Source organism: Myotis nattereri (genome assembly GCF_964212035.1).
Source record: "Myotis nattereri genome assembly, chromosome: 5".
Classification (NCBI taxonomy): Eukaryota; Metazoa; Chordata; class Mammalia; order Chiroptera; family Vespertilionidae; genus Myotis; species Myotis nattereri.
The window spans coordinates 54,904,790-54,931,706 of NC_138080.1; the positions used below are offsets into that span (position 1 = coordinate 54,904,790).

The following is a 26,917-nucleotide window of genomic DNA, read 5'->3' on the forward strand; positions in this document are numbered from 1 at the left end:
GTAGAAGCCTGATGAGCAAATTGGAAAAACTGAAAAAGTCGTTTGCGTTTGATAATTTATTCTCTTTGGACATATGGTTTCACTTAATATTTTATAATTTTTGAAAGTCTATTAAGATATATTGATTAAGGAAGAAAATGTCCCTCTCCATAGTAAAATTACATTGATTTATAAAATAAAAATTGGCTATTTTTTTTAATAAGTTAATAAATAGTGTTATTTTCTCTTATGGGAGGGATTAGTTTAATATGCAGCAGCTTATGGTTAAACGATAGTGTCCAGTATACAAAATACATGTTAACTTACATAAATAAGGATATTGAGAATTTAGATTAAAAGTCTGTGGTCTTAGATTTGGTCTCAGTCAGGCAGCTTAACCTCTTGCACTCAGCCTTAAAGAGCCATTTCTGGAAGAAAATGTCCACAATATGTCATCAGATATAACACCAAATGTGACATCAGTCCTTTAAAATAAATGATCATACAGAGACTAGTCAATAACAAAGTGATCTAAAAGCAATAATAGTCTCAGAGCCCTACATCTTCAACTGCAGGAGGTGGAGAAGGAGAAATAAGATGTAGAATTAATTAGGCCACTTTTGCTTTTAAGGTTCATGGACTTTTTATGTGGTTTTAGAGATTTCACACACACACACACACACACACACACACACACACACACACACACTTCTTTACTGTTTTTATTTTTTTGTTTTTGGTTAATGACCCTTATATTGAAATATCAGCCTTTTTGTGGTTTTAGCCTTTTCAGTCAAACAGTTGTTACCATGTGCACTTAAAATTTAATAAGTATTTTTCTGTCTTCTTAACTGATATTTCACATTGAGTTGTGAGTTCTGCAGTCAATGAATGAAAATAAGATGCTTTTATGAAAATTTTTTCTTTTATATCTGGAGAAAGGGATTGTTTTCTAAAATTGCACAGAGGCAAACTGTTAGTCTTTTTATCTGAAATATCAGTAACTGACTTTAAAATCTGTGGAATATATTTAATTACAGAGCTTATTAAAATCTATTTTTTAAAAAATAGTATATTTAGCCATTTTGGGGACTATAAGCTTCCTCATAATGAATCAATTTATATTTTATTGTTGAATTCTACATTTTAAAATAATTATCATGACAACTTTTTTAATACTAAGGCTGATTTTAAAAAGGTATTAGAAATGCTTACTATCATTTAATGAAGACGTTTTAAATCCTATATAGAAGGAGATTTCACTCTAATGGTCTAAATAGTAATTGAAAGATTAATATAATATTAATTACTTATCTGTATTTTATTATGTACTTTCACATTGAGAGAGAGAAGTATATCTAATCATTTTATGCAGTTTTCCTTCTACTTGGTAACACTTTACATTAATACCTAAAAGGCTCTGAAAAGATAAAAAACAAAAATTTAAATCTGAAATGTATATTTTAAAAAACTAATTAAATGTATAGGAGATTCTTCAGTGGTCTTCCAATTAAGAAGATATGTCATATTTAACATAACATTTTTTGAAAAAGATAGAAACTCTAATCATACTTTGTATGTCACTTTTATTTTAAATAATAAAGAAACATTAGACAATTTTGGAACTCAGCACATGGATTGTGCTATAATATTGTTTGATGTCATCATAATTTATGCTAATATGTAAGCAAAGAGCTTAATTTTAAAATATTTTTAAAGTATCTTATAGTTGACATTCATTTTTAATTTTGTGTTAATTATAAGTCTTTGTTTTTTATTCCTAATTTAATAACAACAGAAAGCTAATGAAAAACATAGGAAGAGTCAAGAATGCAAAATAGAACAATTAATATGATCAAAAAGCAGTTGAAATTACAGAATTTAGAATGGATAAATACTATGCTCTCATGTGGAATTTGAATATTTAAAATAGATATTACTGACTAATGTCTCGGTTTTATAACTTCTTACTTTTTTATAATTTATTTAACTAAGGAGACAGGACATTTTGAAAATGCAGTATCTTAAAACATAATAAATTATATTATCTTTATTAAATGACGGCATCTAAATAGAAATGCCATTGGAGATTTGTTATGTATTTTAGTAGTAAGAGCCATCTTTTTTATGGATTGATTTGATTTGAAGGAAAGCCTCTGGTGTAAAGGTGGCAGAGTAAATACCTGAAGAGTGATGTTCTCTGTTCGGGCGATCAATACTAGCCCCATGACTCTACTTCTGGCTACCTTCTAGTTAAAAACAAATTTTTTAATTCTGACAATTTAATTGCCCTTCCCAAGTTCACATTAACTGGCTTGGGGAAAAGGGCTTTAGGTAATTTTTCAAAGAGAGACCCTCCAAAGTGGTTATTTATAAAAGTCACTTTATAATGGGAGATTTCTTTAACTTTGCAGAAACTGAGTCATATTTTAAAATTAAAACCAATACTTCCTTCTATGATTAAATATTCTTTATTTGGAAATTAGCAGCAGCAAGCATATGTGGATATTTGATTCTTCAGGGCATTTTCTTCCATTTTATAGGTTTAATTTTTATTAGAAATGAGTTGTAATGATTTGTAACATTCTCCTAATGCTCAGAGCCCAGCTTATCAGTTATTTATTACCACAGCATTTTAGATTTGGAAAGAACTTAAGGTAAAGTTTAGTCTTAACTTTATTCTTTACAGAAAAGGAAACAGAAATTTTGAAAAGGCCAAGATAATTCTTGGCAAATGTATGATTGAGCCCAGGTTAACCGATGACTAATCAGATTTTTTTTTTTTTTTTTTTTTACCATTGTGCTATGCTGTTTTCTAAATTCTATTGTTAAATATAATGGGCATTTTATATTCAAATTAAAGCCACATGAAACATGTTTCAAATGGTAGAAAGATTGGGTTTAATTCAAACACTGAAAGAATTTAGCAGTAGAATCCTATTGAATTCAAGACATTTTTATTTTGTAGAGCTGTGCATGTTAATAGAAATATATGAGGAGGATTTAACATAGTTTAAACAATATGTTGTAATCATATAGAATGATACAAGTACCTCATCTGGTTTTGTAGGGATGGCAGACCACGTAAAGGTCCTAAATGATACCATTCTCTCATAACTTCAATAATATCAGATACTATTTCTTTCTTTTTACGATTCAACATCTATTAGGTTCTCTGTCTAACACTTTCAGGGAACCTGGGATTATTAGGAGATGAACTTGGTTTGTTCTCCTCATCATTCTTTGTAGTTCCACCAATTTTTCCTAGGGTAAATCATCTTAACTTGGTACCCTTTGGAAACTGCACAAACTATATAAAGTGGAATTATTTTAGGAAAATAGTTGTGTATAAGATATTCTATTTTGTTCTGTTCAGAATAAATAGTTATGCTATGTACTTCACATCACACTAAGTGGGTCCCCATATTTATTTTATGTACATTTGAGGTCACTGCTATTTCAGCAGTAATTTTTAAAAAATAAAATGGTAAGTCTTAATGTTTAAACTTTTACTGTAATATGGATTATTGATTACTAGTTCACTGTGCAGTGGACTTTTAAAAGGAGATTTATATCATAGGTGGAACAGTTTTCCATGTTTTTATTCTGTTTTAATTTTACTTACCTAGCCTGTGTTGAATGGATCAATCAACTCATGTCCAGTGCTAGCTCTGAAGAACCTGAACTTTACATGTTGAGGACCAGCTTCTCTCTGATTCCTCTCATTGCTCTTAGCTTCAGTGAATCTAAAGTCATTGTGCTCACTTCGGCAGCACATATACTAAAATTGGAACGAATCTAAAGTCATGATTCAAAGAGTGCATTTTTGACAAATTTATCCAATTTATGTAACAATTGTACTCTAGTTATTAAGTTAGTATATTAAACCAGAGTAAAATGTAAGATTAGATGAAGGCGATCAGTTAATAGTGATATAAAAATTTAAACAGTTACCATCTTTGGCAATAATTTGATTAGCCAGAAAAAGATCCGAATCAAGCTTTAAAACTGAACCAAAAATATGTTCTGACTTCATTCAATGAAACTTTTATAAAGTGTAGAATATACTCACATCAAAAGAGTTGATACTTACTTCGATGGTTGATTGAGTATAAGGCAAACAAAAGTTAAAAATATACTTTTCCCAGCACATAAACATGATAATTATCTTTCATTTTATGTTTGGAGCATTTTTGTTCTAATTTTGAAAAAAAAAAAAAGTTCTTTTGCAGAAAGCTATTAGACCATTGAGAATTGAATGCCAGCGCATGTGGTGTGTATTAGAGTACTGTTGGTAATTTTACTGCTGCTAACTTAAAATCCTCAAGGGGGAGTTAATTACAGGAAAACCATTTTAAATATCAGTAAGCTGCATATTTTCCATGACAAGAGGTTTTTCAGTTGAGGTTGAACAATTCCAGAATCTGAGCTTGTAAAAATAAGTAAATAAATAAAAAGTGCGTGTTTGTATGCGTATAGTAGGCCTATAATACTTTAAACTTCTTTTCATAAAATTTTATTTAATTCAGAAGTTTCTGTGTTTTAATATATCAGCATGATGAAAACATTTAAAAAATTTTAAATTCCAGTTGCAAGGGATAAAAAATTATATTTAATGGTCATTTAAGTAAATGTGAATTTATTTACTGAGCTATTTTATATTGCCACTGGCTTCTCTAATTTTTTTTTCGTAAATGTTTGCAGATTAAAGGGGTTTTTCTATCTCTTTTTTTTTTTCCCAAATAGGCTTGGCACACTTTGCAACATGTATGGGACTAATCAGAGAAGTAATGAGCAAGGTGTTGAATTTAGTTGTTTTTGATGTGTTTGTCATATGTTCATCAGATCTAGGTTTGGAAATGAACATTTTTTAATTCTTTACTTTTTTTGTTATAATTCTGACCTCCCCTTTTAAAATGCACTATGAGAAATGTAAGAATTAGTAAGATAATCAGTAAGTCGCATATGCATTAATATTTGTATAGTGGTTAAGAGCCCAGATTCTGGGGACACAGACTCCTAATGCTACTTCTCAGTAGCTGTGTTCCTTCTCTGAGCCTGTTTATTCATCTGAAAAGGAGAAATAGAAGAGGTTATGATAATTAAATGAGTTAAATATGTAAAGTGCTTTGAACACTCCCTGACACGTGATAAGTGTTGTTTAATATTAGCATTATTATTATTTCTGCTTAGAAGAAGGAATTTAAATCCAGGAAGTGAGAACGTACGTAACATGCTGATTTTGTACTAAAATCTGACTGGTAGTTGTTAATTTGTTGTAATGTACTTTATAAGAAAATATAGAAAATGGTGATTTCTCTTGTATTTATTGGTGACCAATTTATTTTTAGTAAAATTGATAGTAAATTGAAAAAGGTCTTGTTTGGACTTAAGGGCAGTGTTTATGATTTCAAAGTAAGGAAACAAATACTTGAAATATAAGCAATGATATAAAAACATATACTGCTATGTTCTTTAAAAGTATTGGGTTTGGGTATATTTCTTTGTAGCTTTTAAAAATATAAAGCCATTTAAAATGGATTCTTAAATTGTTTTCCAAATATTTATTGAGACCTTCATATGTGTGCAGCATAGGAAAATAAGATTTTACTTACCTATAAGAGGGTATTCAGAGCTAAATAATGAAAGCTTTTTTTTCCATGACTTCGTTATTTAATAGAAGGCACCTATGTTCTTTTAAGTAGTGCCATACATATTGTATGATACATGGTGAACTCACAATAAATGATAAAAATAAACTTATACCTTTTAAAGTTATCCATAACCTTGCCTATTCATCTCAACGAACCTTTGATTTCTCAGGTTAACCAGGTAACATACATATAGTTTAACTATTGGCATAAATGACAGATAAATATTAGTCATGTTATTGCAAATTGAGGGCTTTATCCTTTGTGGGTTTTGGGCCTTATGCCTGGGCAGAAACTGCAGTGGAGCAAAAAACCCGTCCATCTGATTTTCATATCAATAGCTGCTGCCTGGGCAGATCAGGTGCTTTGCCTCTGGGATTTCCCTAGCTGGAAACCAGGGATGGAAGGAGGATGCTAAACTTTCCCTTACGTGACACAATGAGCTTTTAAAAATCAGAATCCAGCAGTTAGTATCTGCTTTTATGTATTTCCTAGGGAGAAAGCTCCTCAAAGCAGCAGAGTCTCTCTGGAGGCACTTGGGGTTTTGAAGTCAGTATTTTGAGTATCAGTGTTTCTCCTTTTGGCTGCACCTCAGCTTCTGTCTGTGGTTCCATTGTTGGCTGTAGGTGCTCGCAGAGCTGCTTCTTCACTCCTCGGATTTTCTGCAAGCTCTCCCTCCTTTGCCTCGCGTCCAGCAGCAGCCTGTAACAGTGCCTTCGAGTCTGCTGCTCTCCACAGGCTGCTGCAGCTCAGGCAGCATGAGGCTCTTTGCCCAGATGCCTCTCATCCCAGGCTCTCTGTTATGTTTGCCCCCGGGGTGTCTTAGCCCTTTAGTTTAAACACAGGGAGGAGGTAGTGTTTGAGCCTCCACTTAGTTTCCACATTGCCTTGCTCTTGGATATTTGTCTAAGGACTGAAGTGGGGGTGCGGGTGGGGTGCGGGGGTGGGGCAAGGGCAAGGTGAAGGAAGGAGGGAGGGTGGAGTTAAGAGGAAGAGAACACAGCCTCTAAGAACTGCTAGAGCTTTATGAGTGGCAGATATGGCTTCAGGGTCTGGCCTGAGTCCTCATTGGCTGTGACTCTCTCCTAGCTCTGACTCTTCTTCTTCCTTCTGGATTCTCCTTCACAGTCATTCCCCAAACATTTCAAAATGTTTTCACTATATTATCCCAGGAATGTGAATCGGTCTTCCTTATTTTTCAGTGTTATGTAGGTATTATTTGTAAAAATAGGTTCTGATTTTTTCTGTTGACAAATTTCCAAAAATGTGCTGCTTTTGAACCTTCTCCTGCCCTAACTCTGAGTAAATAAATGGTTCAGTGAGCGGTGCAAGGGTCAGATTTAATGGGATTAGGGTGCTTGTTCAGACTAGGTTTGGGGAATCCCGTTTGTCAGAAGGATCATGCGTGCCATCCCAGTCACTTTCCCCAGTGTGGATGACTCCCTGTGCAAATGATTGCCCACCTAGCCTTACCACAGTTTCCTGCCCCTCTGCCAAAGTGCTCTTCAGGGGCTGATGGACAGCTTTGTTTCCTTCTCATTTCAGCTGCAGATGAAGATATCCTTGCTAAAGGAAAACAGTCCATCAGGAGTCAGGCCTTAGGAAATCAAAACTCAGAAAACGAGATCCTCCCTGAAGGCGACGACGACACTCTGTCATCCGTGGATGAGAAAGATTTAGAGAATTTCACCGGTAAATTCAGTGCTTGTGCAGATATTTTAAGCTTGTTCTGGGCCAATAAGCATCTAATTACTTACTTTTTCAGCGGTGACCACTAGGACTACTAAGTTTACACCCACAATTACACAAGATAAAAATTTTTTGTGCCCTCCAACATTTTCCACCTAATCTGCAACACTTTATCCTTTATTTTCTTATGCTGTTCGGTCTCCACCCTGCTCATTTTAATGAATTATTTTCACTGAAAAAGAAAGAAAAGTTTAAAAGCAGCAACAACAAAACAAAATTGCTTCACCCATTCCATGGGAGTTACCTACTCTCTGTAATGTGAGAGTTGTAAGTAGAATTCTGCCAGTTGTTTTGTGAATAAAGCTCGGAGGCAGATAAGCTATTTGCTTTGATATACAGATCTTAGCAAACATGCTGCATATACCGTTAACTCCCTCCAAAACCCACTTCAGGAATGCTGTGGCTTTACACAGGATTCACATATTTTACCTCATGTAGGAATTTTGATTTGTACTCTGCAGATTTTCACTTTTACTTCCCTAATGGGAAAAATTCTCTTTTTAGCCTGAAATTTTAGTCATTCATTAAATGGCTTTTTTTTTTTTTTTTTTTTTTTTTTAATGCCTGTGGCTCTGTCCCTCTATGAGGAAAGTCTGAAAGATTCTATGATTTCTTTAGGGAAAATTATATAACCTGTTTTGATCGTTTTCATTTAAGAGAAAAGGCATTAGAAATCTTATATTTAATTACATATATGTTCAACCTGTGCTACTATGCAGTGAATGGCAATGAAAAGCCAAAATGCATAATAGCATCTTTTCTGATGACCTGTGGACCTCTTTGTAAAGTAAAGTAAAATTAATTGGAGCATAGTGTGAGGGACTTAGGATAGGAATGGAGAATAAGGTGGACAATGCTATTCTCTAGTCTTTTCCTTCATATCCATTTACCCATTTCCTCCTCCTTTATTTTGCTTCTATTCTTGGTACTAGTAATACATTCATACAGTAATAGAGGTGAAAGGGGAGTTTAATTATATAATCCTGACAATGGCAATAGGATTAGGAAGTAATCCACACTAATAAAGTGGTGTGGGTTAGAAATGAAGTGGAAATTGTCAGGGGTCTTCTTTAGGACCTAGGCTGCCCTAGCTCCTGCAGCTGTCTGCTTACCCTGTAATTGAATGTCTGAGAGTGATTGAAAAAATGTTATTTCTTCTCAGGATTACATGCTAATGTACAGAGGGCAAAGGAGACAGCAAAAGAACACATAGCTGCTTATTTCATCCATTTATAGGGATGAGCTTTGGGAAATCATGACTGTTCGTAGCTATCTGCTGCCCATCTGCAGACACAATGTATTTGTACATTGGGAATAGAGGGCAAAACCTGCTCTGATCTCTGCAGAGCATCCCTTCTATTGTCCTACTGGCACACATTAAGATTGATGCGAGATTAAGGACCAACACCCTTCTAACAATCGATAGAAATGTCAATTCATCTGAATTTTGAAACACTTATTCACCCATTGATTACCTGAATAGGTGTGCTGTGTTTATAGGCACTGTATTAATTCAGACCTCTAAGTGCCAATCTTCTCTTGCTGTTTTCTTCACCTATAGGATTTGTACAATGAAGAATTGACATGGGATTTCAATTTCTTACTACATCGAATCTTTACATAAATCTATATGTATATATAATATAATCATTATTTTTAGTTATTTTAGATTTAGCTCTAATATACTTTGTGCTTTTCTATCTGTGTTGAATCTATTGTTTTCAGTAGCAGGCTGATTTGTCTCTTTGATAAGCCCTGTGGAGATTTGATTATTCCAATAAAAATTCATTCACTTGGAAACCCACCCTCCAGCTGTTTACTCCCAGAGTCCCTGAACTACACTAATATTAGATTTGGAAGCACTGAACAAAATTTAACAGTGGAAAGGCAGGCTTAGAAAATAAGTATTTTTACCAATCTTTCATGGGGAAAGTTATTACGGAAGAGGCTTTGTGTCAGCCTGGCACAAAATCTTTACCAGAGAATATGGTGTAATGTTTCTCACTTTGCTAATAAGCTAGTGATCTTTTTATAATCATGCCTCAGCCAAACTCTAAACTAACCTCTGGCCTTGGGAGCCTATTGAGTCCTCCTTGCTGCTGGTTGTTGTTCCATGTTGTTTGATAGCCTGAGGCTTGTTTTCTAAATGGAATGTGGATGGACTTATTTAGGCAGAGCTGCCCTTTTTTCCAGATTAGACCAAAGCTTTGCAGACTCCCAGTAAAATAATTGCATCCTAGCTTACTGTTATCATTATTTGCCTGTTATAAATCTCTTAGTATGAGAACCTAACTTTGCATTTTCAGAGGAAGTTTGGGGGGCACAACAGAATTTGTATAGGAGTTGGCAGGCAATTTGGTGCTAGGGATGAGAATTTTTAAATAAAATTTCTGCTTGAATCTATTTGAATTTTTGAAAAATGTCATTCCAACTTATGCAGCTTGCCTTTTCCTTTTGGCAGGTCCTGTTAGCCTGAGCACACCAGCTCAGCTTGTGGCCCCCTCTGTTGTAGTAAAGGGCATTCTTTCTGTCACCTCCTCCGAGCTCTATTTTGAGGTGGATGAAGAAGATCCCAACTTCAAGAATATCGACCCCAAGGTGAGATGATGAGGAGCGGGCTTCATTTTTATGGAACTGTATTTTTCTTTGGATGGGATGATGCGCTGTTATTAAGTAGGATTGGCATTGGTAAAATCTGACAGACTTAGTTTGAATTTCTTGCTGATTTCTCTGTCTCTGCAGGCAACTATTTCCTTTAGCTTATGGCTCCCTTACCAGTTAGTTAGATTATTGAAGTTTATTTAGATTCAAAAACAATTCCCACTTAATTGCATTTATCATTAGCTCATTGAAGGGTGGGGGAAGAACCTCAGGGAATATCTTCTATAAATATATTTTGCCTGAAAGGGTCCAGGGTGAATTAAGCTACAAAATCCAGTGAGATCGAGAGGCGAATTATTTTGTTTAGCCTTTCTGCTTCCTAGGTATAATATCAATATATCACTCTCCTTGCTTTGTCCTCATGACTTACTACTCTGTTGTGCATGCGTGTCTCGTGTGTGTATGAGGTACTCTGTTTCCCATTACCTGAAGTCGATTTTACAAGGCACTGCATAATTTCCTATTCTTAAATGAAAATGTAATTTCCCCTTTAAAATGTATTTCTGATTACTTTTCAGACCTTGGCAACTTTATTTTACTAAGAAACATTTGTGGCTAGGCCATAAAGCCCAAATTAGGTTTATTTCATGAATGTGAATGGTAGGATTTGTTCTGAGAGGAAAGTCTCGTTTAAAATGAGCAAAATAAGCATCGTATAGAAAGAAAAGTGGTTTAAAAAATTGGAATACTTTATTTTACACACTGATAGCTTTTGTGTGTGCATACTACATACATAGATACATGCATACACACATATATACATTCTGAATTTATTGGTTTTGTAATCATGTGAATTAAGTTTTAGTGATTTAGAACTATTTCAAAGTAGTTCTTGATGAAAATGTTATAATTTTATTGAAAACTTTATGATCATCTCTTGTCTTATGTGCATTTCTAACACAGTGTTTCGAAATTGCTGCCTTTATTAACAGGATTTGGTAGATTGTACAAAAGGAAAGCTACAGTGAAACAGCTCATTTTGACCTTGATAATTCAGCTAATCCAGCATAGAGAAAACTTTAATTCAGATTTTTGCATTATTTTTTTTACTTTGTTACAGAGCTGAAATGTCTGGAAATGTTTTTTAGTTTCTTTAGGAAAGAAAAGTAACCAAAATGAATTACATTCTCTAATTTATGGCAGTTTGTGAGTTTCAGAGGCTAGAATTTAACTCAGAATATCGATTATGCTTTTGGACATACATGGCTTAAAGTCTAAATTGTCATTTAAGGTATCTGAGTAATTTTACTCAATATTGGAATTTTTGCGAGTCTTTGCAGTTAGACTCATTGAAGTTATTTGCTCCTTTGGGGGAAGTTATAACTTTTATTTCTCTCTGATCTTATTCTGTGTAGCATCATGAAATTAATTTTTCCCCTGTTACTTGTGCAATGCAGGGATCTTTTACCTTAGTCACAGAAATTGTTTTGTACCACAGCAATCTGCCTAACGTTACAGAAATAAAAACTTCTGCTAGTTTATATTGAACAATTTGTCAGTCTGTTTTTGGAAGAATTTTTTATTTTGTATAGACATTGATGCTTTAAGGTTGTTTGTAGTGAGGACACTTACGTTGTTACAGTGGTTTTCTTTTTTAGTTGCATCAAATTAAATGAGGAGGAGAAAAGATACTGAATTTGGGGAAATTTTGTTTCTTCTTGTCAAAAGTTAAAAGCTTTTCCTGGGATAATTAGAGGGAGATATGTGTCTAATGCTGTAAGTACTTTTGAGAGTGAAAAAATGGTCATTTTAAGATGTTATTTTAATCTTTTAAACTAAACATTGTCTTTAAATCATTACTTTGTAAATGTTAAGACCTATTACTTGCTTTGAAAATGTTCTTAAAAATCAGAACATTTCCCCCAGAGAATAAATTCATTTTTATTATTAAAAAAAAAGTGGTGTGTTTGTCTGCACCACTTACTGTTACAGTGCATTTGTTCTGCAACTACAGGAAGAGAGACCAGAAAAGACATAGATTTAGAGTAGAGATGATTTCAGAGCTAATAAGATCAAAGTTTATATTTCTAGACTAGAACTATTTTTACTATGGAAATTTCACCAGGAAATCTTATGACTAAACCCTGTTTGGTCAAGTGAACCAGAGCTCTAAGTACCTTCCTTGTTTTTCATCCATCTCTCCTGTTGTCCTGCTGCTCATCCATCCTTATACTCCCTCCCCGACTTCTCCCTCTGTTCTTTAAATTTTTTCTTTATATCTCTCATTCATGGATTTTCTCAATAAATAAACTGGGATAATTTAAAGAATAAATTTTACAGGATAACATCTGACATATATTCTGTAGCTGTGCCTCCTCATTAGCATATCTAATGGAGTACATAGTTGCCTCCAATATGAGGAAGAGAAATCAGTTCATTTCGGATACTTTCAGTTTTACAAATTACTTTATAATCATTTATTTCCTTGTTTTAAAAAGAAACCTTTCTTAAAGTTGAAATGTAATGGGTATATTGGATTGTTACCGTAGAAAGGCAGAAAGAGCAGAAAGTACTTTTCCTATTTGTAAATTCTTGAAACAGTAATATTCTTTTGGTCAGAAATATTGTATCCAAACCTTTTTTTGTTTGAATTGCCTATAAGAAGCTTCAGAATAATCATGAAAAATACTGGGGATTTAAAAAAATGACCATAGTGTTGGCATTTATAACTAAGCAATTTAAAATATTGAAGTAATTCATAAATCTGGATTGTTCACGTTTGCTAGGAAAAGGACTATTGCTATAACCACTTTATTCATTTTTGGTGCGGTTGATTTAACTGTTAAGTTTTTATTATTTAAAACTTAAAGAGGACAAATGATTGAAGGAAAAGTGTCAACTGATAGTGCTAACTCTTCAGAAAAGATCCATAAGTATTTCCTTTGTATTTCAGACTCAGAGTGAATTTTTAAAAATTATGGCATAAAAAGCAAATGTCTTCCTTTTTAATGTGAAAAAAAATTTTCTCTTTAAAAAATTAGGATCAAAATTTGTTTTTCTATATAAAATGTGTTCTTTTTTCAAGTGTCTAGGAAGATATTACTTTTAATCTTAAATCTATAGTACAAACATATTATATATTTGGGTAAAAATTAATATTTTCTCTTTTCTAAGGATTTTGGTGAGAACTTGTATGATTAAACCTACAAAATGTGCTGTATTTGTAATTTTGCAAATTAGAGTTCAAATGGCAGCTTCTTGTACTTAGCTGCTCAAATTCACATCTTTACATTGTGAATTTTAAATTGTGATCTCACCTGCCTTCATTTAAGAACAATCCACAAACAGTCAATTACAATGTAAAGTAATATTTTTATTACTGTTTTCAACAAGACTGCTTAGGGTGAGGGTAGAGGTGCAAGAGAGGGAGGAGCACAGTCTGACATTGGCACTGAGATACATTTAACATCAGCAAAACTTTTTTTAAAAGAGAAATTTTACATATAATTAAATACTTTTTTTCACTTGGTGACAACATTCAGGCAACCCAAAACAAAATGAAATGGGGGGGGGGGGGAGAGAGAGAGAGAGAGAGAGAGAGAGAGAGAGAGAGAGAGAGAGAGAGAGGGAGGGAGGGAGGAGAGAGAGAGGAGAGAGAAGGAGAGAAAGGGAGAGAAGGAAAAGGGGAGAACTACTATACATTGATTTGAAAATGTACCTTGGGTTTCATTTTGTGGTGGCAAAGCCCGATTGCTTCTTTTGTGTGACCTCTTAAATTCACATTGTTTGGAAGAAAACGATCACTTTGTGCAAGAATGTGATTTTGTGTTGTTTGGTTTGTTGGTCGGGTTGCTCTCTTTTTGTTGGTTTGTGCATTCACGGAGGTCTGCTGCTTGGTTCCTGTTTCTTTCAGGTGGCTTTCGTAAAAGTTTGTGTCCGGAGTTCCCGCTGTTTGTGGTGTGTTGGGTGGATGAGAGCATTCCCGTTTGCATCGCTTTTCAAGCAGTCCCCAGCACCCTATAGTTTGTCCAGGCTTTTGGGATTGGTGAGAATTTCCCTGGCCAACCTCCAGGTCTGCTTGGCAGCACTCTCCAGGGCCGAGTGGGGCTTGCCCTGGAAAAGGTCGAGGTTGGGCAGAAAGTAGTGTGGGCAGCGGCGGCACTGTAGGCAGGAGATGAGCTGCAGCAGGATGCCGTTGAGCCGGTCGCCCAGGCACGCCTCGTCCCAGTCCGTTTCCCGCGGGTGTTTCTCGCACTCGTACAGCAGCAGCGTCTTCATGTGGTAGTTATTGAGTGGCTGGCCTGGCAGCTCCAGGTGGCGGTCCCGTAGGGTCTTCAGCACCGACAGACACTTGTTTCGGCAGCCGCCCATCAGCAGGCGGTTCTCGGCCTCCCCGAACTGTAGCACCCAGGCATCGCTCTCCGCGGAGCTCTGCTTGCCGGTCAGCGAGTAGCACTCCTTGGAGAGCAAGTTGAACCCTTCGGCCTTGACCTCCGCCACCCGATTGGGGCCCGGCCAGGGGATGTGAGGCATAGGCCACTGTGCCGCACTGCGAGGCCAGATACCAGTGCACTTGAACGCAGGAGTGATCTGCACCACATAGCGCTCCCTGATGCGCAACTTGACTTCGCTGGTATCCGCGATCATCTTGACCACATCCCGATAGCTGCACTTGTCCACCGCCTGAGCCACCAGCGTCTGGAAACGTGAACGGATCTTACGCGCGGAGAGGTAGCCGGACGCTGTGATGAACTCAACCCAGAGAGACATGCTCCGCTTCCTACCGTCGCTCAGTTTGAGCACCGCGCAGCCGGGCAGAGAGCCGTCGTCCACGAAGTTGAAGACGCCCATCTGGTTGAGGTAGAGCACCACCTCGAATTCTGTGGGCGAGATGACCTCCAGCCCCTCGTAGCGGGCATCGATCTCGCTCAGGGAGCTGATGAAGCGAGGCTCCTGCACCTCCACTTCCTTTAGCACGTCCGAGACCACCTTACAGACCTCTCGGATGGTCTTGGCGATGGCCGCCTTGCGCGCTTGGCAGCGCTCCGTGTAGTATTTATTGAGCTGGTAAACCAGCTTGGCCTGAGCGGCGATCATGTTGGGGCACAGGTCCGGGCTATACACCGGCGTCTCGCAATACGTTGAGGGATCCAAGGCTCACACACTGGTGGTGGCCCTGCGGCTTGCAAAAGAGGCAGTGCGCTCCCCTTAAGCCCCACTTTCACTCTTGCTTTCCACCTGGGCTGACCCGCTGATGCTACAGCAGGCCAGATCTCTCTCTCCCCTCTGTCCGAAATCCTTTTCTTCTCCAGAAAATTAGAGGGGGGAAAAAGTGATCTTTCAAAAAGAAAAGTACCTGCTGGGACTTTCTTGCTTTCTCTTGATATGTAAAATAAAGATGTGCTTGCCGGAGAGATAAGGGGGAGAAGGGAAAAGAGAAGACAAGAAAACTTCAGGTTAACAAAAGGTTTAGTTTAGATATCTGCTGCCGAGATTGTCCAGAAATCTGGAAATGAGGTCTTTTAAGTGCCAAAGTAAATTTAAAAATAAAAGCGAAACATTCACTGTTTCATTCTTAAACTTGTCTCCCAAGCTGGTAGGACTTCTTCACTCAGCTTAGGTGAGTGCCTTCCTCACCCTCCCCCAAATGTAAGGTGAAGGATGTAATTAATGTCCAGAGAGCAGCGAAGTGCACTGAGCCAGCGGCACCCTCGGAGGTGTGCAGACGTCCTGCGCTCTCAGCGTGCTGGTCTGGTCCCTTCTCAGGGGGTCCTGTTGTAGCGGTATTCCTCTTTTCCTGCTGGAGGCGTTGTTTAGACTGGGCTTGTTTGCAGTGGGTTCTTCTTGTTTTTCTCTAGGTGCAAACCGCTGGAAGTTGTTTGATATTCATTTCTGCTTCGTAATTTATAATCTTGGCCCTCACAAAATGTATTTTAATGTGACGAAGTCTTTGCTTGCGTTGCATCTGGGGTTTAGTTATAATGATTCTAGGGTTTTTCTTCTCCTCCCCCTTTAGGTTGCTTGTGCAGATTCCACTTTCTGAGTCCTCTCTCCCTCCTCCCCTCTGAGGTCTCTCTCCCTGTCCCCTCCTAATCTCTCTTCCCTCCCTTGCTCCCTCCCTTCCTCTTCTCTCTCCCTCTCTCTATCTCTCTCTCCCTTTCTCCCCCCTCCCCCCTCTCTAAATCTCTCTAGCTCTCTTTCGCTCACCTCTCACTCCCCACTCTCCCCTCTCCCTGCCTTGCTGTTTCCTGGAGTTATTTAGTTTATGAATGGTCCAGGGCCATCATGAGGGGGGTGGAGCTTCAGTTCGTACAATCGCTATCCAAGCTGTCACTGCTTTAGCCAATCCGAGAGAGAAGACAGGCATGCTTGGCCCACAGTAGCAGCCACCGCTGCGCTTGATAAAGAAAGAGGGTAAAGGGAGAAGTAAGAAAATAGGAGGAGATAGTAGAAGTCAAATGCACACACACATTTTACAGCCCCCTCTTCTTTATCCTCCTCTCTTATCAGTTGCAAGGAAGAACAAGAGTCTATATCGAAAGGACTTTCTGGAGATGACAGAGTAACTGGAGGGAGAGTAACAGTGGTTCAGAAAGGTTCACTCTCCCCCCCCCCCATCAACATAGTGAAGAAGGTGCAAACTAACAAAATTACTTTCGCTTAAGGCAAATGGAAGGAGGACAGGAATTTGGGAAAGGACCTAACGTTTTCTTGATTTTCTCCCATAAAGTCTCCCCACCCCCATTGTTGCTGAGAGCCAGAGCAATTGCTGTATAAGTGCACCAGTGTGTGGGGGGTGGGTATGGGGTGAGGGTTTATGACTATAAATCCCTTTTCAGTAATTTTCATATGCTGTTGAAAAAAATGGGAAGGACAAAAGTGGTGCAATCACCTTGTTTGATAATTGCTACTTCATAATTAAGAGTCAGATATATTCAATGCTTTTCCTTTATTGTTACAAGGACAACCATATTAACCATTTATTAGAAAATATATTTAAGTTGCGAGAGATGGTGCAGATTTATAGATGGTAGAATTTTGTTGGAATATGTTTACATCAAAATAAACCACTGAAATTGTTTTAAGCTTAAAAACGAAAGGAAGTTAATGTGAACCTGAATCAAAATTTTCTTAAAATGCCAATGTTGTAAATCTAATTTTGAATATTTTTGAAGGTAATACAGTTTCATTTGTAAAATGAATTTATTTTCATAATTGACTTTTGCTTTTAAAAGACTCACTACTGCAATGCAAAAATCTATAACTATCCTGTTATTGATTACACAGATGGCTTCACTCCTCCCTTGGCATTTCAGTGAAACACATGTCTGTGTTTTAGTGTATGTATTTTACCCATTGTAGCGTTTCGGTACTTTTGGATGAAAAAGCTGTAACAGTGTTTGTGATTTGCTTAATATTCAGGGTTTATGTTTGAACCTTGGATGTCTGTCTGGTTTCTGAGTCTTTTTTAGATAAATAGGCGGGATTATTATTATTACTATTTTTAGAGTTGGTAAGTTGTATTCTTTGATAATGCTGTAAGGATAAAACTCTATGAAGCCCTTCGGGGAAGACTGCATTTTGCAAAACCTGGCATACAGCTTTTTCAAAATCCCTTGGGAGGGCTTGACTTGCTCTCTTAAAACGGGACCAGGTGAACCTGAATTCAGTTGCTTAGGGGAAGTTTATGTCTCTCCTCCTCCTTGATGCCAGATGCTTGGATCTCTTAGTCCTTTCTTATGTGGCTGGTGTGGTCCAATACCTTGTCACCCATTCACTTTTTTTTGCCCTAAGTCCCTTTCTAAAGAACCATTGGGACATTTTTAAAAAAATTAAGTCGAATTTATTGCGTGGAATCTGTGTTCAGTAGTGAGGAGTTGGGATGAACAGTTGGAAGTAAGCATACTTGAAATTCGGACACAGCTTTAGTCAACTATTCAGAAGTGGCAGAGAGGTGGGGCGGCCTCGGGACCCCAGCCTTGGGGGAGGGGGGGAGGGGACGCTGGGCTGCCTTGAGGATCCTGGGCTACGGCGCCTTCGGGGGTTGGCGTGTGGGAAACCCAGACTCCGTGGATAACCCGCTTATTGCCTGTGGGTCACACCGGCGCCCTGGGAAATATTAGTGGGCAGGAGGGACACTTTGGTGCAGGGAGCTGTGTGACCAGCCAGGAAAGGGTCCTTAGCCTCGTCTCCCGAGGGCAGTTACTGGGGAGAGACTCCTGGCAGGGCCAGAGAGGGCAATGCTTTCCCTCCCGAAGCTTCCCTTCCAGGTGGCCGCTTCTTCAGTGCCTCCTGTCCTCGCGGCTGAGGTGCCCCTGGGAGTGAGTGTTTGCAGAAAGGTCTGGGGTGACCGCGGTAGTGCATCTTCTGGGCCATGGCGCTGCCTACTGCCGGTGCAGGGTAGGCGCCCAGGGACGCCAGTCCATGCCTTTGCCTAGTGAGGCGGCCCAGGCCGTGCTGCGCTAGACGCCATTGCCTGATACCCCGCTCCTCTCCGCTCCTCTCCTCTTGTCTCCGCTCTGTCAAGCACAGCTAAGTTTCTTGCACCCTTTTCCCAGCGTTTCTCCACTTTTACAACAGAGGCTGAGAGTTGATAAAACATTACAAATGTTTTGATTTAAAAACAATCCATTACCAATTTACCCTGTCTAAGGTAGATGCTCTAGTAAATAATAAATCAGTTAAACAAAGGCGACTTTAATTTATTGTCACGGTACTAATTAGAAACATCATTCGAGCAATAAACTTAAACACTTCCAGCAAATAATGCTCCCTCTTGCCAGTTCCCTTCTCCCCCTCCCCCACCCAACTCCCTAGGCCGCCTCTGCTCTCCGAACTGAACTGCTTCTGCTCTGTGTTTGCGAATCCGCTCTCTTCCTCTGGTTGAATAATTGAAGGGGGAAACGGTATCTGAGGAGGCTGTAATTGAAGAGCCCCTGTCACCTCTGCTTTTATGTATGTTAGTATAGAAGTCCATCAGCAGCTCCTTGATGGTGTATTAAAACGAAGTGGCAGCCCCTTCTGCAGGAGATACCATATTCTATTAAAGGAGACCAAGTGAGAGAAAGAAACTCTAGACTAGAGGCTAAAAGCCACTTCAAGTCTTCAGGCCGATTGATCTGTATTCTCTTGTTATAATCCATCTCATCATACTTGAGTTAATGAGGCAAAAGAGGGGGAGCGAAATCTGATGGTCCTTGACAAATTCATTAGGGAGGCTGCAGGACATTTTATTTGACTGTTAAACATCTTGTTTGTTTGGTTTAGACAGTGCCAACATCAGCTTGCTTCTGCCCAGACCTGTGATGTTAGGATAGCTGCAGACATTCCTAAAAAGAGTAGGACATTCAGGGTGTGATTTGAATTTTTTGTTTTGGATTTCCGGTAGTCCATAACCTTCAGACTTCTCTAGGCTTTACCTTCACCATCATCATTGCATTCGGTACGTTTTATGAGGATGCAGAAGGTAACACTGAGGTGTTTTTAGTTACTATAAACTAAAATGTGTATGTTTAAACTTAAGTCTGAAAATTTCCTGTATCCTTTAAAAAATGAGTCAAGTTTTAGCAAATACTATACTAGTTAGTAAAAAAACGTGAATGTGTAAGTTCCAGATTACACATTACATCCTGTTTTTACTTGATCATGGTTAAATAAACTTTTAATTGTTAATTGAATTTCCTCCTGTAGTGAGACACGAAAGCCAGAAACTTAGAAATAAAAATTTTAAGTATTTGTACAAATACGATATTTGCAAAATAAAATTGGTATATTTTAACTTGGGGGCCTTTTTATATTTAAAATTAGAAGCAGAACTGAGTGCTCTTTGAATGGTGTTAAAGTAAGGTGATGAGTTAACCAAATACTTAAAAAACTGAAAATATTTCTTATTGAAGAATAATGAACAATTAGGCTAAATGCTAATGTTATATTTTATTTGAAGATAATAATACAGTATTTTATTTTCTCAAAAACCTTTTCTTGGAAGGAAACAAACAGTTCAATTGTGATACTTTCTTGAATAGAGAATTCAGTTGTATTTTCCTTCAGCAGTTGACTTAAAGAGCCTCAGCTCAAATGCTTTCAGAAAGAACCCTGGCTTCCATTTCTAGGAAAACAGTATGAGGGAAAAGAAAAGCTAATGCTTTTTGCCTGTCATTTTTGTGCATTGCTGCACCGCTGATGAAGCTGGAACTGCTGGAGGGAATATATGGATTTGAAAAGAAGGGATTCAGTAGTTCATGTTGTGTTTCTCAGACGCAAAACCAAACTAATGGTTGACGTCAGTGCTTCTGTACATCTGACAGTTATAATCCTGTTTATATTTCCAGAGAATACAGAATCCTCAAACAACTTTATTTTTTGCTGATATTTACTTATGAGAAATAAATGTATTTACTGAGTTAAACTTCAGTGCATTTTCTACTTTATCATATCACTGAGAGTAAAAAGATACCATTATTTTATTATCTGTAGAAATAGCATATAATAATATTTACTAAAGAGTATACAGATACCAGATTGCATGATAGTCTTCTAAGTCATATTGTCTTCTAAGAAAACATTTACATATTAAAAAATAATCAGATTATTAATTTAAAAAACCAGCTCTGAAGGATTTTTATTTTTTTTACTTTTTATTTATTTTTTTAATATGTTTTATTGATTTTTTTACAGAGAGGAAGGGAGAGGGATAGAAAGTTAGAAACATCGATGAGAGAGAAACACCGATCAGCTGCCTCCTGCACACCCTCTACTGGGGATGTGCTGCAACCAAGGTACATGCCCTTGACCGGAATCAAACCCGGGACCCTTCAGTCCGCAGGCCGACACTCTATCCACTGAACCAAACCGGTTAGGGCAGATTTGTACTTTTTAAAAAACAAAGGACCACATGTTTGCCTATATATGTTCTGGTCATCTAAAATCTGATTTTGAAACATATATGAGGTTGCTAAATTTTTGCTTCGTATACAGTTAATCATTCAACATATTTATAAAAATGCTTGGCTTTTTTAATGCTTGACTTTTTAAAAACAAAATTTTTTTTGTTGGTCAAGATATTAATGGGGAAATAAATAACTATTAATTTTCTGGTTTTAAAATTCCAGTCAAAACAAAAAGAAAATAACCCAGACAATGTGTTAGTGTATTAGTTGATGAAATTTTATTGAAGTAATTACATTAAAATATCTGTAAGAAACTTTAACAACAACACTGTCAATTATACTATTCACATTGTATTAAAGTCAAATCAAACCACTTTTTTTCCCCCTATTCTGATCTAATTTTCCCAAACTCTGAAGTATCATAGAGATTGTTTGTGTGTATTGATAATTATTATTCTGGAATCAATCTAGCAAATAATCAGTAACTGAATATTTTCTTTGAAGAGTTCACTGTAGTGCCTATTAATTATAAATGATAAAAAAATGTTGCTGGAACAAGTTTTTTCTAACACCCCCACCCCTCACAAAATAGCTTTTGATTGGTAACCCAGGAGAATTATTGTTCTCATTTGAACAGTTTGAACTTAAGATAACATTCTGTTAAGTAAAAGCAATAGCTTTAACTTTGTATAGTAAGCCTATCAAGCTGTACTGAAAAATAAATGTTTTTATGTACTTTTGAGTATTGTTTGTGGGCCTTTTATGTTTGTTTGGGTTACGTGGGGCAATATATATGATTAGTGATGTTTATACCTATTAGACATTTGCAAGTCTAATCTTACATTATTTAGTAGGATTAGAAAATTCAGAGTATGATACATGTTAGTTTTTCCCCAAGCTGAATAACAACTGTATATATGAGTACTTTATTAAGCTGTGCAGAGTTTGATCTCACCAAAATGTATAATGATAGAGCAAAGAACCTGGACTCATGAAAGTGGAAGTAAACAGCTTTTAGCCTGACTGAGAAGTGAATACTATTGTGTTACTGAGCTAGGATATGAAATTTAAGGAAATTCAAGTTAATTCAGCAAGAATTTTTCAGAAGGTGTTTCATTGAACTTATTGTAGTCTGACTTATGTTGTATTCGTCTTTTGGTCTTACCAATAAATCATTTAGCCTTTTCTCATTTCAAATATATACATTTTTGACTTGTACCTATGATATTCTTTTATTTCCATATATAGTTAAACATTTGCTCTGAAAAGTTAGAATAAGATCCATCTATCCTCCCTTCCTCCTTCTATCCCCCTCTTTATCCTTCCCTTTCTTCCTTCTTCCCTTCCTTTCCTTAACAATTTGAACTTACTAAAGTACTGTGAGGTAAATATTAAATTTTACCTGTCAAATAACTTTGTCTTTCATAACTCGCTATAAAATCTTCAATAATGAGAGGGTGCTTTTAGTGGAGCCAACTCTTAACCATTTAAGGAATGATTACATAATATTTGGAATCTTATTTGTTTTTCTTCCACAAATTTTACTGGTCTTTTAATATCACTTACAGAAGATAGATAGGAAAATAAGGATTAGTGAATATTGAAATTGATGCCAAATAAATCCAAATGTTATGATTTAATGAAGGTGTGATATCCTTTGTTTAGAAGCTACTACTGCTGACTCACTTGTAGAACATGGTTTTTCAGATCTTAGAGCCATCCCCGTTCCCATTTCTACTTCCCGTTTGTGATCAGTGCCAGACATTTATGGAACGGATGATTGAGATTAGGGGTGTAGATTATACCGTACTGAGCTGTACTTAGTTCAGATTCTATATATTTTTTGCTCATTTGAGACATATTATGGACCTGTGTTTAAAATTATTAGTTAAGCATATCCTATTGGTAATTTTTTGTTATTCTGAAGGAAAACTAACCTTTTTAAACATCTTAGTTTATTTTAAAATATATCTGTTCTTTAGCACTTCATCTGTATTATTAGTAGTAGTAGTAGTAATAATCTGGCATCAATCTTCTAAGATTTCAGGGAATTTTTAATAGACGTTCTGTTATTTTCAATGGAAATGTTAAAAATCTAGCTTGTTCCTTCTTTCAAACATTGTGAATTAGAGTAAAAATGATGTGCTGAGAGGTTACACTAATTCTTCGTAGTGGTTAAACAACAACAAAAATCCTTCATGGTTCTAGTCTAGGTATAGAAGATATCTGTATGGTATAAATGAAATAATATTTGATGATCTGAAGAATTGAAAATTTTCTTTAACCATCTGAAATAAAGCTAGGATATAAAACAGCTGTCTTGGCCTGTGAATATCAAGGTTCTGCCAGTCTGTTTCTTTTCTGAGGTTTTTCCTATCTTCCCTTATTATCTTTGGATCCTACAGCATTATTCTCTTATGTTCCGACTGGTTTTGTCTCTCTACAAAACCTGGGTTAGTGGGTTTAAATCAGCCTACATAGAGTGAAACATCTTTGATCTATGGCTATGACTGTTTTCAAATGATTTGCTTGCTGGGACCAGACACTATCCATGCCCTTTCACTTTGCTATCAGATAGGTACACACAAAGGACCTGAAAGGCTACCAGATGCACAGTTAATCATCATATCAGATAAGTGAAGGGTTCCAAGAATGCTCAATTAGAACTTCTATTTCTAATACTCATTTGTTCTACAGTACCTTGTTGGGTAAATGCTCTGCACATCTTCTAATCTTTTCTGCAAATTAGTCAAAACTTTCTATAAATTGTAGCATCAATTAAAAATGAATGACACAAAACTATGTATTTTTTAAACATTAGAAGGCTGTTGCTATCACATAACTAACATGGATAGATAAAGTAAAGGGAGACAGTCCTGAATTTTGTTCCAACTTGGCTACAAGTGAGCTAAGTGAACTTGATCAAGTGACTATTTCTACTCACTGTTTTTTCAGTTTTAAAATGGGGATATGGATTAGGAGGTTTTTTGTTTTTTTTGTTTTTACCTTTTCTAGATACAAAAAAATCATCAATTTCCTACCATAACATGAGTAAAGTTGTTTATATCTTATTAGTTTATTTCAAAGTAGAAATATTTCTGCAAAATTTAGGTTTTGGTGCTGCTTCATTATAAGTTCATGAAAAAACTTTTTAAATCTTAACCCAAGGATATGTTTTTTTTATTGCATTTTTTTTTTTTTAAGAGAGAGAGGGAGAGAAACATCTATCAATTGTCTTCTGTACACACCCTGACCAGGGATCGAACCTGCACCTAGGTGTGTGCCCTGACCAGGAATCAAACCCATAACTTTTTTGGTGTACAGAGCCATTTGCCAACCAACTGAGCCACCCGGCCAGGGCAATACATGATATTTTTTAACATGAAAAAAGTCATATAAACGAATGGTTATAGTTTGTGTTTTAGATTTAAGGAAAAAAATTACAAATTATAGATTGAAGACAGTTGTGAGGAACAACCAAATAGCAACATGTAATAAATTCTAAGAATATGCTGATTATTGTTGGTAGTCGTTGCATCATAAAATATGAAAACAAGCCAGGCTGTGTATTCTTGTATATATAGAAGAACATTGTTTTAAAGGTGTCCACAAGGTTAGCAGGTTTGTTTTTTCTTAAAATGTTGAGTTGACTCAGTGTTTTTGGCATTTCCATTAAGATTAGGTATTCTATAAATATTAGATCTTGAAGCTAAAAAAAAAATCAAGTTCACAATTAACCTTTTAAAAAATATAACAACACCAGTCTTCTTAGAGAAATGACATTCTTCTTAGCAACTATAATATTACCATATGCATGTTGTGTTAAAGATAGATCTAAGCAGGGAAATGGTTTTGAAAACATGAGTCACTAAAGTAAGTAAAGTTTTATACTGCTGTCTCATGCTTTTCTCTTGTTTTCATCAGAAGATCTGACAAGCATAAAAGTGTTAACATCTTTTATTTTACAGATGTTCTTAGTTTCCTCTCAAACTGTAAAAGATGCTGTATCAGAGCAGCATGGTAGGAAATAATTTCAACACCTCCCTTCACTTATGCAGTCGTTTATTGTCTAAGCTTGTGGGTATTTTTGGAGAGAGGGGGAAGTGAGGCAGGGAAAGACCTCATATGGAGGCCTAATTTTTCTCATTTTGAGGTATCGCTCAATCAGTCTGTCTTCTGTATTATAAATTCTTTCTAAAATAGTTTTTCAGTTAGAGTTATTTTCACTTCTGTGTTGTGTTCATTGGAAGTATCTCATTAATGCAGTAGCAGTGCCAGGTGACCACTGAGAAAGTTGTTGATGGACACTCTGTGGGTTTGCAAAGTGCAAACCTAAAAGACTAAGAGATGAGAAATGCATTGCTATTGGTGAATTTATGTTTTATCTCACTTCTCTTGAAAATTTATGAGTGGCATGGCTTAAGGGTGCTGGAGCTGTGTGTTCCAGGGCTTGCCCCTACTGATAACACCCTTGTTGGCGTGAAAGTGCAATGCAAATTATGACAGTTACAACCTTCTGTTTTGTTTAACCTGTCAGTAGATTTCCTGGCTCAGTGCTGAGGGCAATGGTGTGTTCAGCTAGTCCATATTCACCTAAACTTAAAAGGTCAGGTTTCTACAGGCAAGCCTAGTCAAAGCCTAATTGATGAGGAGGGCATGGAGACAGAATTTACTGTTCTGTTGGCTAGTTTCATATCGTTAGGTTGTCCTGAAAGCATCAGGCAGTCACAGCCCCTTTCATGTAAGTGCTGACCCTAGACAGGAGCTGACAATCAAAGGAGGCAGCCACAGGAACCAGTGCAAGTAGGCTATTGATTTTTCAGTTAGGTCTAAGTAGTTTGTAGTATGGGTAATGGGTGACAGAGGCAGGTATGTCATTATCAATGAGCTCCAGAACAGTTGCGACAACCCTCTCTCATATTTCCTTCCGCACTGACAGTATGCATCCAGAGGCGGTCAATAAATCGCCCAACCTTTAACTGACAAGTGACTTGGAGGTTTAGGTTGAGGGGTGGAAGTTATAGAGCTAAACTTCTTTACTCGAACATGTACTGGATCTGGCAAGAGAGTCAGTAATTATATTGTAAGTTTCTGAAGTTTTAATTTCGATAAGACTGTGCAACTCTGAATATCAGTTTGCTTTTAAGCTTTTGAGAATTTAAGAAGCATATTTACCTAGTTAAGAAATAAATGAGCCAATTAGTTATAAAGGTAACCTGCAAGATTAATTAAGATAGGTTCTTATGTAAAGTTTTGCTTTTATTGTAGACTAGATCCTTATTTAAGCATGATATCCCTGTTAAAAAAGTTCAGCAGTTAGAAATTGCCTCTCAAAATCCTTTTTAATTTCTAGTCCCCTCTTAAATGTTTTGACTGCAGACCAATTTTAAATAGAGAAAAAAAAACTTGAACCATTTGTAAATATGATGTATTAGCCACTAACAGTTGCTATTTGACCTTCAAATTCGTTTTATATTACTTTTCACAATAAAATAGTCAGGAATAGACCACTTAATGATTAAAGTTTGATGAATTATGGTTGCTTCTGAATTTAAAAAGAAGTGAGGCTGATTTTTGTTTTAAAAGCATTTCATATGGATATTTATGTTAAAAGATAGATACAATTTATGTTCACATAAACACAAAAGTGTAACAGGTTTTGACTAGAAGTTCACATGTTCTAAAAGGATATAAAATAACTTAGAGATACTTTAATTTAAACCAACCTCTATTTTGTTACTAAACGTAAGGAACATACAGAGAGGATAATATTTATAACTAGAAGTGGGAGTTTGGGCTGTACCAGGTTCCTTGCAAACTATCACATGCTTACATTTTTTGAAAACTTTAAACAAATTGAAGTAAAACAGAAAAGTAAATGTTTTTTAAAACTTCCTTAAATAACTTATCACTGTGATATCTTGTTTAACACTGTGATATTGTACAGAACCAGAGTGTAAGTCTAGCATCATCTAGCTGCAGAGTACCCTGCATGACCACATGAATCATTTTCATTTGTCTAATGCAACTGAAATTCCTTAAAAACAA

At 36.5% G+C, this 26,917-nt stretch overlaps 2 protein-coding genes across 6 annotated transcripts in view; one reads left to right on the top strand and one right to left on the bottom strand.

The window, feature by feature from the left end:
* LRBA (LPS responsive beige-like anchor protein) overlaps nt 1-26,917 on the top strand; it is a gene marked incomplete at its 5' end in the record, with an annotated part of 554,145 nt that overhangs the window by 313,652 nt on the left and 213,576 nt on the right. For all 5 annotated transcript variants that reach the window (XM_081090942.1, XM_081090941.1, XM_081090943.1 and 2 more), the window contains 2 exons: nt 7,176-7,322; nt 9,841-9,977. In XM_081090942.1, coding sequence (XP_080947068.1) covers nt 7,176-7,322; nt 9,841-9,977 — 284 coding nt within the window. The remainder of the gene's footprint in view (nt 1-7,175; nt 7,323-9,840; nt 9,978-26,917) is intronic.
* On the bottom strand, nt 13,998-15,077 carry MAB21L2 (mab-21 like 2; the record flags this gene model as incomplete). The annotated part of the gene is made up of 1 exon (XM_081092348.1): nt 13,998-15,077. The coding sequence occupies one exon, from the start codon at nt 15,075-15,077 to the stop codon at nt 13,998-14,000; it is 1,080 nt and encodes a 359-aa protein (XP_080948474.1).